This window comes from Trachymyrmex septentrionalis, unplaced genomic scaffold, assembly GCF_001594115.1.
Source record: "Trachymyrmex septentrionalis isolate Tsep2-gDNA-1 unplaced genomic scaffold, Tsep1.0 scaffold249, whole genome shotgun sequence".
NCBI classification, from domain to species: domain Eukaryota; kingdom Metazoa; phylum Arthropoda; class Insecta; order Hymenoptera; family Formicidae; genus Trachymyrmex; species Trachymyrmex septentrionalis.
The window spans coordinates 52,720-64,531 of NW_017305407.1; the positions used below are offsets into that span (position 1 = coordinate 52,720).

General features: G+C 34.5%; 1 protein-coding gene across 1 annotated transcript in view; it reads right to left on the reverse strand.

The window, feature by feature from the left end:
- Positions 1 to 1,876: 1,876 nt before the first annotated feature.
- Positions 1,877 to 11,812, reverse strand: part of LOC108748843 (prominin-like protein) — a 220,284-nt gene continuing 210,348 nt past the window's right edge. Inside the window, exons 11-12 of the mRNA XM_018487216.1 lie at positions 3,311 to 3,424; positions 1,877 to 3,136 (exon numbers count right to left, since the gene is read on the reverse strand). Of these exons, the coding sequence (XP_018342718.1) occupies positions 3,124 to 3,136; positions 3,311 to 3,424 (127 nt within the window). The 3' untranslated portion in view covers positions 1,877 to 3,123. The remainder of the gene's footprint in view (positions 3,137 to 3,310; positions 3,425 to 11,812) is intronic.

Here is an 11,812-nt window from a genome sequence, read left to right on the forward strand (position 1 = left end):
GCACGTTAATGCCAATATCGTTTGTAAACAACGTACGTCTCTCTGGGCAGTCTTATCTCGCGCTTGCATTTGACAATAAGCCGGGCGAATTTCGCTATTTTCATAAAATTAATAACTCGTTAACTAATGCGAAAAATGTAAAATGATAGAAGACTAGAAAGACTTTTTCTAATCAGTTTAGTCCATTCTGCCGTTATGCAAGAGTTTTATCGTTAATTGTCAAATGCTCTAAGTTTCGAACTAGTGTTCTGCTGGAGATTGATTACACAGGCCCATAGAAAAAATGTACCATAGGTGGAGACTCAGCTATTCTTATCTATTTTGAGTCGCTGAATACGAATCTGACATCAAAATAGGATCATCCAGGGTAAATTTTTAATCTAAAGCAAAAGAATGAGTAAAAATCTCTGCTTTTATTGATATATTCTAAAATCATTGGCAAAAAAGTTTTGATTTCATCTAGACCATATGTTTCCCAAGTTGAGAAATACTTATCCAGCCATCAAGAAATACTATACTGAACACTCTGGAATATTAATATACTACTACAAAAATTAACTCTTGATATCTCAATTGACAAGGCAACAAATTGACGTGGCAACAAACGCCGTAGCTACGTCCTCTACACCTGTGTATCACTACATTTGCATGACTGGAATCATGCGACACAATAGCTTGATTTTGCAAGTTGTTTGTTACTAAAATGACTGACATCGAGAAGGCAGCATGGGTTAGCTTCAAAGAAGTTGTAGACAAATTTTTAGGTAATAAGAAAAGCGAAAATTACAAAAACATCATGGCTAATATGATAAAAAATTTCCGTAAATTAGATTTAATCAAAAGTTTTTTTACCAATGGTCTTAGAATATATCAATAAAAGCAGAAATTTTAAGGTTTTTGACCTATTTTTTCCATCTACACTGAAAATTTATTCTGGATGGTCCTATTTTGATGTCAGATTCATATTTAGCGACTCAAAATATATAAAAATAGCTGGGTCTCCACCCCAACACATGGTACTTTTTTTCCTGTGGGTCTGTGTTATCATTATCAGGATTGTTACTTTTTTGTAGTATTTTTTGAAAAAAAAAAAAAAAAAAAAAAAAAAAAATTTGATTTGGCTTTGTTGGAGATTTCTATCCCAAATCGGAGGAAAATCGACGTTCACATGCATGACATGAAAAATGGTAAGCTGATTGACCTCCCTCATGTGTATAATAGCGTTTTCCCTTGGCTGCACCAGCGCAACACCCAGTCAGTGTAGCGTGTTTCCATGACTGGTGGTAGACGAACTCATTCGGTGTACCATGTTTCTCGTGGCTACAATGTACTGCAAATTTTACACACGAAATAGAATTTTGTCATACCATCTCAAAGGGATGTAAAGTCAATGTGACATTTAAAATTTGAAAATGTAAGTTAATCGGGAGCAGAATTTTAGTGCAATAATGAAGTAGTGTATACCATAGTGTGCACTACTTCAATGCAGCACTTACACGCAACTGCGGTGTAAAGCTACACCCAGTGCATCCCAAGAGAAAACACACTATAAGATTTATGATAAATCGTCTTTATTTATGCACTACTTAAAAAAAAAGTTTTTTCAAAATTTAGAGCGGTTATTCGGAGAATTTTTCTATCTGCTAGAAATTTATTTAAAAAACCGAAATTTCTAGACAAAAATCCAAAATGTAGCAATCGTGAATATATTATCATTAAACAATATTATCAATAAAAACAAAAATTCTACAATTCAACTAATCTTTTATTGACGATGAACGATTACTCGTAACGGTAGTGCACCATATAGATCCTTAGATTTGTTATGTACAAGTTTAATATGAACGAATCAGAAACATTTATATTTGCATGCCGGATCAAATGTTTGTACCCGAATGGAGGAGGGATAACGGATGTTGTAATAATTCGTATATCGAAGAATCCATACAATGCATAGATCCGATTAAGCGAATGTATGGGCGCGATCTACATGACGTAAGAATCGCCTTAGTTTATATCGATAAAATGTTGCACAATAAGATAGAGTATGTAAGAAAACAACTACTGAGAAATGTACACAGAATATTTATAATGGAGTAGTCGCACCGCTCAAAAATCCTTTTTCTGTCTTTGTCCCTCCGCCACGAGATAGAAATCAACATTTGACGGAGAATACAAGAATTTAATACTAGTATTCTGCCCTCCTCAACTATAAAGACGAACGAGATCCAAAGTGATGAACCACGCGACACTTGTATAATAATAACGATGCGTATCTTCGAATATATGCGTGTAAATCACATGTGTATCATTTGGCATTTTTCATATGGCGTTTGTTTGGTGGCTCAAAGTGCTGGATCAACAATCTGGTGTCAAGATAGAGGAGGTTTCTCATATGGAAAATAGCGCGCTACATTGGCAGCATTAATAATTTGTGCTAGACAATTCGATAGATCGTAGTTCTTTACGCACGTACAGTCTTTATGTATCAATAAACGAAATGGAATTCGTTTCATCATCAATTCCATTCTCTTTTGACTTCATCTCGTGTTCGATCGACCTTTGTTCTTTATATATGTTATTCTTACTGATCAAAGACATAAGACATATATAAATATCTCAATATCCAAATTCGATAGACGAAAACGGATGTCGAGTGAGCCACGCTGTACATATATTCGGGCGTTGTCTTTACGTTGTTTTTATGTTTGTCTTTACGTTGAAAGATTGAGAAACGGCGAGACTTCGCATTCCTTAAAGTCCGCATTTAATCAAAAACGGTGTTCCTTTCGCGGTAACGCACGAGTATTAATTCTTAAGTGATGCTTAAACAAAAAATGGAATTTGCGTTATATTTACGTTAATTATCTGTACTCCATAAAAGGAGGGAAGGCCGCGAAAGGATCATTGACCAGATTGGCCTATTTTAGTTTGTATTAAACTTGGTCTTGGTGTTCGCACAATCCGTGGCACGCTCAGGAACAAATGTGAAGTATATTATACGTAGTCCCTTTTACATCCAGATTTCTCTCTATTCTTGAACGTTCGCTTGTAGCTGCGTGTGAGGCTGTGCGTCGCCACACTGTTCAATGCTGCTTTTGTGCATGCCACGGCACTTGTTTCCTAATTTCTATCCCTGAAACAGACAGAGTTTCTTTCTTTCTTTCGAAATTTATGATTAAGATAATTTTTGGGAATTGAACAGTTGCTTATCTGAAAAGAATGGTCCAAGCCCAATGTTCGTCGCTTAGAAAGACAGGTGGTTTTCGATCAAATACTATCTATATGCAGAGGAAAAATTAATACTTACACAGGCCCAGGATAGTAATAGGGTGGCGGTCGTTCGTATTCAGTGCTTAAAGGAGGTGGAGTCCCGGCAGCTGGTTGATATCTTGGCGGACCACCGTTGGGGAAATCCCAATTTCTGTAAGAACAATATATAGCATTTTAATAATGCTTGATTGGTCAAGTTCAATCACGAATTTATAGCATTTTGCATTTCCTTGATTCCGTTTAGCCATTCTCCACTCGCTAGCTTCGGACACTTGCTGGTTTGGCTGTGAAAAAGCTAAACGCTGATCTATCATGTCCTTGCCACAGTAAAATGCTTTAGCGAATTAATATACATCAGCCGATCAAGCGAAATGAAAGTAATATTGTAATCCGACTGAAATATCCCGACAATTGCAAAGTATATTTCCGTCGAAATGGACATACTTCGCCACGATAATTTGTAAAGTATCTTTAAGTAAAATTAACATCAACGGAAATATTGTTCGAGACGGAAGTTTATTTAATAATCGCTCTTATTGAAAACTTATTTAATTTTTTTAAATTAACTTATTTAATTTTAGCCAACAAGAGAACGAGCCTCCACGGGCGAGCAGAAAATTGAATGATCATTCGGATCCTATTTCAGACCATTTTATTGCAAAAAGCTTATTTCTTATTGTAAAAGCTATTATCAATTGAAAAAAAAGTAAGAGAAAAAAAAAAGAAAAGAAACAGATCAAATGAGCACGAACATAGGAGGAGAAACGCAGAAACATTTTGTATTTATAAACAGTAGTCTTTGCGACTTACGTGCAGATGCGTATCGAGAGACGCGAGAGGCTGAGCCCCCCGCAAGGTTCCCACTCACCTGGAAAGAACCGGGAGAAAAATCGTGACCATCGAGATTGCATAAAATGCATTAAAATGGTGCTTAATAATCAATACAGTCAAAATCACAGAAATCGCGCGTGAAATCGTAAAAGGAACCGAAACGGTTGACGTGTCATCGTTCCGCGCTCTCGAGTATCGCGGATGGTCGCCTCCAGTTGAGTACGACGAGATCCGCTTTTCTGAAACTCACGGCTAGAACGACGTCGGTCGTCCGAAACTCTAAGTCTACATAAATAATATATGAGTGGGAACCCTGCTCGTGCCGGGCGAGAGAAATATATCAAGGAGATCATATTGATCGTCAGATATTAAGTATCGATATATACTCAAACAAAGTGAAAGCGTTACATTTAACAAGAAATTAGCTTTACGCTTATCGGCGCATTAGGGACTTACTGTGTCTCTAGTGATAGGCTAAAGATTTTATTCAATAATAAATAAAAAAACGGGCAATTAAGAGCCTAAATTCGCAGTAATTGGAGCGATTATATCAACATATATTGTATTTCTTAGTACTACATATAACATATACCAAACGTTTTGGCTTAATTCAAGCCATCTTCAGCTATAATAAAATTTCTTGATGAATAATTCCAAACATCTCAGTAGTCTCGTACGATACAACTTCTTTAATACAATTCAAGTAGTCGCAAATCAAAGTAATCGAGTGTAGTAAATGAGTCTCCCAGATTGCCAAATCTGAAGTAAAGACTTTATTGTAAGATTTTGTTTTTAAAGAGGCGGTATATTTGTAATTTTACCACGATAGAATAAAACTGTAAATAAATAAGACGTGATCGATGAAATGGCAAGATGATAATGAGAGAGAGAAAGAGAGAGAGGGATGGGGAGGAGAAAGGAAGAGAGAGAATTCATATTTAAGCCGATTTTTATAAAGATTTTTTAGTACAGTTAAATATATCTATATTTACAAGAGAACACAACCAAATATTTCTATTCGATTTTAATAAGCTTTGTTAAAATATAGAAATAATCGAAATCGAACCTCCGTAAAGATAACCTCCGTAAAAGTAATGTCTTAACTTTCCATATAGTAATCGAGCAGATATGCTAGCGCATGCGTATTTGTTTACTGTCATGGAGATCAATCCCGATAAGTTACTTTTATAAAGGTTCAATTATAAAAGATATGTTTTCTTTACACGTATTGAATCGTACGTCAAGAGCGTAGAAACCTCTTTCGAAAAAAAATTTTTTTCGATTTTTTTTCAGGATGAATATCATCGAAACTATGAGAGACAGAAAATTATTGTATCTTTATTATTATACATCACGTTGATGTTCTTTTATCCATAGGTTGACCATTCTCCCGGTTTTTCCAATATATTTGCCCGCAGGAACAAGGTAAACCACTACTCCAACAAGTAGCGTAATATAAAAGAAACAGCCTGAAGGAACAGCTCAGTATCAGGCTGCTCCTCTCTCTATTGAAGTGCAAGGTTTTCAAAAAAATTCTGAATCTGTTTTTAACATCGAAAAATGTATTTAGCCCATAAACTAAATTTATTGAAAAATGTATTGTTTTATGAACGGATGCAAGAGTCATCAACGAGTGTCCAGAAGCAGAGTCCGATTTTATCGCAAAAAAGTCCTTTGGATTTTTAAGATTTTCGAGGATTGACACGTGTAAAAGTTGCATCAATAGTGGAGAAATTAATTAATATATAATACATATACAATATATCAACAATAATGAAATCAAACATAAAGAAGCATTTCAAAAAATTATATGCGAAATTTAGACATGACCGTACTATTTAAAAATTTTGATGACTACGCAAAAGATGCAGATTTCGAAAATCATAAATACGAATTGATAAAATCACGGATTATTACCTGTGAACAAAAATATCGTACCTCGGAAAATGCGCTACTCTTCAACACCAAGGATTGCCAGTCAGACATACATTAAATAAAATAATTTTATTTAAAAGAGAATAATATATATATTTTATATTTTATACTTTTATATTTCATTTGTTAAAGGCTTCAGAAGAAGTTTATAACGTTACTACTTTCAAAGATAATCACGAAAAATTATTTATTATCTTTTATTAAATATTTTTCTCATATACCCTGGCGGAAAAAGTTCTATGCCAAAGTACGCCAAAAACTATTCCTAAATATGCGGTTTGGAACAAGGAAGTAGTTTGGCATAGAATTCTACTCCTATGCCAAAGTAAGCCAATTCATGCCTTTGTACGCCAAATTACGGCAAACTACGCCAGAAAATACGTCTAATTATACCCGAAAGTACGTTTAACTACGCTAAAAATTATGCTTAAGTACGCGAATAAATCGAAGTTAGAAGTAATTTGGCATAGGATTCTACTCCTATGCTAAAGATTTACGCCTTTCTCTATCCTAAGCATAGTTTTGGGTACATTTACACTGTACTGTTTAACAAAATATGATAGTATCTTGAATTTATTTGGCATGAATCAAGATGCCATCACATTGCTGGCATGATGGAATTAGAATTCAATCGTAGCATGAGCTTTAATATTAAAGCCCAACTTTGAGGATTCACTGCACATACAAAATACTGCGCTCCATTATATACTTTCCCTAAGTGATTTTTATTTACGAGTTTATGGATCTCCGCCGTGGCCCTCTGTCGTAGAATTACTTACTTTGTTACAAACGGAAAAATTAAAAGATAAGTATTGTACTTTGGCATAGTTTGGCATAAAAATACGCACTTCAGAAAACTATTTTTTCATACAATCGTAGTTTGGGGTAGATAGGCGTAATTATTTTTGTGTCCAACTATTCGATTGTAGAGTGTAATTCTGCATAAAAAGACGTAGAATGGCATATTTTCTCCAAATACTTATGAAAAAATGAAAACCAGTTTAGAGGAGTTTGGCATAGAAACGCGTAGTTTATAAGATTGTATTGATCATTAGTTGTGCGTACTTTGCCGCACTTTCTGTGTCTAACTAGGTCTAAGTACTAAGTTTTACATTTTTTAAGTAAAAAGGCATAATTTGTTGGACAAACTTTGCAAACTCGCGTAATGCTAATGCCGACGATACTGCAACCTTCAAGCCTTATAACTCAAAAAGTATTTAATAAAAAATAACTTTATTTCAGTGTTTTGAAAAGCTCTTGCTATCAGCTATTAAATTCTGGAATCAATAATATGTTTCATTTAAAAAATGTTCCATTTAAAATATGTTCGATGTGATCTTGACCTGACCTTAATGACACCATTCATGGTTAAATCAATGACATCTTTTTATATCCCCCCTCCGAACCATACAACTTTTGTTTAAAACATTTTTCCATATCTATAGTTTTTGAGACATCTTAATGCATTATTTAAAATGGGACACCCTGTGGAATACACTATCAATATTGAAAATCTATAGCATACGTAATGTAAACTACAGATCTTCTAATATCTATAATTTATGTTCAGAGTTGGACAAAATATATCATCAAAGTATTTGAAATATAAAATGCAAAATATTGACAATTTTAGTATAAATAAAAAAATTATAATGCCTATGAGAGCCGAACACTGGGTGTTTGTGTGAATAGAATTTATTCAATTAGTATGTAATGTGACAATAAACGGTTCGATCCTATTGTCGATCGTTCTCAATATCGCAATAATATTCAATATAATACAATTAAAATCTTTGATAAGTTATACGATAATAATCTGAACTTTAAAAAAAGATCAAGTTACGCGACATGTAGCCTTGTCTTATGCTGCAGTCATAGTTAATATCCGAGCGTATTCTCATTATAATTACTAATTTAACTGTATTAAAATATTAAAACTAAATTAATAGAACTTAAATGATAAATAATAAATAATGTTTAAAAACTTACATGATAAACGCAAAGGCAGATCGTTTAGAGGAAATTGTTAATTTTATCATTATATCATCGACATAATCCAAGCTATATAATATATAATTATTAAAATAAATAAACAAATTCAAAGGACTCTTTCAAAACATAATAACAAAACTCAATCAACGGGCGAAGTAAGAGTCAACCACATTTTTTAAAATTTTCATAAAATTATATATTATATTAACAGCGATGAAACATCACGCAAAAATTAGACTATAAACTAATTACAAGTTTCGGCTACCGGTTTGAGCCCTCTTCAGACATTAGTATAACGAAAAAATAACAGAATAAAATCAATTGTCGCAAATGTTCGCATATTCAGAATAATCACAGTTCGGGTGAGTCTTGATCTCGAAACATAATTTCCGTATGGTTGAACAGTCAAAAGTATTAAAAATGTCATTGGTAAAGTTCTAGTTAATAAAAAGGATAAATTAAAAAACAAAAAAATGTACTGCCGACAACTACGCATAAATAAAATAATATAAAATACCGAAAATCCAACAAAATCAATAAAAATTATTTCATAAAAAACTCACCAGAAATCATATGTAAGAAGTTTGAATTAATATGTCCAAAAAGAAATAAAAAACTTATGAAATATGTACAGTGAGAAGGAGCGCAGATATGTAAGATAGACATTATGTATCGATTTTCATGTACGTTCAGTAGTGCGGATCAACACAGACTGAGAGAGGAGACGGACTGTTCGTAACCGAAAGTCAAACTCTATTTATGATTGGAATATAAGCTTTGTGGAGGCCATCGGTATCAGTCTGTAAATTGAGACCATTCTTTTGTTTCTTGATGTTAATCATCTCTGAAACCAAACGTCTCCGATAGCAGGGCTCTTCGTCTAAGATTTCGACCTCATCCCATTTAAATTGGTCTAGTTGTCTTCTATGCTCCGTTATTACAGATCGTGCCGACGTGTTCTAATGTGATTGCGATGTTCTGCAATCCTTATCTTTAATTTTCTACCTGTCTGTCCCACGTACGTAGCGTCACAATCACTGTATGAAATTTTGTAAACCACGTTGTTCTTCGATGTATGTGGATAAACATCTTTGTGTACTTTAATGTATTTTTTGAGTTTGTTCGGACTACGGAAAGAAACCCTGATGTCGTTATTGTTGAACCGATTGAACTTTTCTGTGTGGAGAGGGATGAACGGAACCGTAAGCCATGACACCGATTCCCTCGCTTCGACCTTGTCATTCAAACTGTTCTGTGTTATGTGTCTATTTCTATTCAAGTTTTTTATTCGTAGGTTGATTGTGTCAAATATAAATGATAATGGGTAGTCATTGTCTAATAAAATGTTAATGATAAGTGTCAAATTCTGTGTGTGAAATCGAACGTCCGAAAGTAAAATTGTTCTGTCAACCAGCGAAAAAATCGTCCCTCTTTTCTGTGCAATGGGGTGGTTAGAATAGAAATTCAAAAACCTCCCTGAAAAGGTCGGCTTACGGTACCAATCAACTCCAAACCCGTTTCCAATGATAGATATAGTAACATCCAGGAAACTGATTTCATCACCCCCAAATTCTGAAGTGAATTGTAATCGTGGATGGAAAGAGTTAAATTGTTTTACTATTGAGTCAATTTTTGATGGCTCAACCGCAGTGCAAATATCATCCACATATTTAAAATAAAATGTCACGTCCAAGTTCAACGACATCAAGAACACCGTCTCAAGTCTCCTCATCACCAAGTCCGCTATTACAGGTGATAAGGGGGACCCCATGGGAGTGCCGTAACTCTGTTTATAAAAATTGTTGTTAAACGAAAAAAATGTGGAATCAAGAATAAACCTTATTGCCCTCACAAACTCCTCTCTAGGGAGAGGATAGTGTGTATACACAGGAAAAATCCTGTAATGTGCTTTTCCGAAAAGAAAGAGAGAGATTAGATCACAAACTTTTATGGCTGTCTGATAAAAAGGAAGCACAGACTATAACCAGAATCAAACCTATTTTATATAAATACGATACAGGCATGCGTGCTGGCCCAACATCCGTGCACAAGGACACATTGAATGTCAACAAGCCTTCGCTTACGTTATCTCCTAGTAACTTGATATCTATACATCCCAGTTCCTTCACCTCACACAGATCTTCGTCCCTGACCACTGTCCGAAACGGGTGGTTCCTCAACCTATCCTCTGTGTCCATTCCAATAGACATACAGTGTTTCCTACAACTAGGTGAGAATTTCGCTCTTCCACTAAACGATAAACATAAGATTATTTTCGATTGCATTAAGAGTGTTAAGACTAGCGTGCATCGCATGCCGATCGAAAATAGGATCGCGATCACCAACCACTCCATTCCAATTCTTAACGGCATCATTTCCTCTCCAATCACAACATCTCCGATTGATAAACTATTGTTAAGAATGGAATCGAAGACACGCGCCTTTTTATCGGAACATACCAATGTCCTTTTCACACACGCAGATAAGGGCAATGTCACAGTCGCTTTAGACAGAGAGGTCTACATGGATAAGATGATCACTCTGCTGAATGACAAGAACACATACTCTCATATCAATAAAGATCCCATCAGGAAAATCACGACAGCGATAAGGTCCATGCTCACCAGATGGAAGACGAAGAAGTATATTAGCGAAGCAAAATACAAGACGTTATATTGTAGTGACGGATCATTTTCGAGAGCTTATGGTGTGCCGAAAATACATAAACCTTGTTGCCCTTTGAGGGTCATTGTCTCTTCGTTGGGCAGTCCGCTTTATCCACTGGCGACATTCTTACACAACATATTAGTTAAATCCATTCCTAAAGCAAAGAGTTATATAAAAAATAGTTTCGAACTAGTTGAGAAACTAAAAAGATTACACACTACAGACCAATACAAATTAATCTCACTGGACGTAAAATCTCTGTTCACGAATGTTCCGGTGGACATAGCCATAGACTGTATTAATGAACATTGGATGTATGTTTCCGGAGACTGTCCTCTCCTTAGAGAGGAGTTTGTGGAGGCAATAAGGTTTACTCCAAACCCGTTTCCAATGATAGATATAGTAACATCCAGGAAACTGATTTCATCACCCCCAAATTCTGAAGTGAATTGTAATCGTGGATGGAAAGAGTTAAATTGTTTTACTATTGAGTCAATTTTTGATGACTCAACCACAGTGCAAATATCATCCACATATCTAAAATAAAATGTCACGTCCAAGTTCAAATTTCTTACACATGATTTCTGGGAGTTTTTTATGAAATAATTTTTATTGATTTTGTTGGATTTTCGGTATTTTATATTATTTTATTTATGCGTAGTTGTCGATAGTACGTTTTTTTTGTTTTTTAATTTATCCTTTTTATTAACTAGAACTTTACCAATGACATTTTTAATACTTTTGACTGTTCAACCATACGGAAATTATGTTTCGAGATCAAGACTCACCCGAACTATGATTATTCTGAATATGCGAACATTTGCGACAATTGATTTTATTCTGTTATTTTTTCGTTATACTAATGTCTGAAGAGGGCTCAAACCGGCAGCCGAAACTTGTAATTAGTTTATAGTCTAATTTTTGCGTTGTTTCATCGCTGTTAATATAATACGAGGTCTGTTCAAAAAGTATCGCGAATTTTGTGTTTTTTCAAAAATTATTTATTTATTCATGAATATCTATTTTGTCCCCTTCAAAGTAATCCCCATCAGATATTATACACTTGTGCCAACGTTTTTTCCAATCCTCGAAGCACTTCAAAAAATTATTTTTT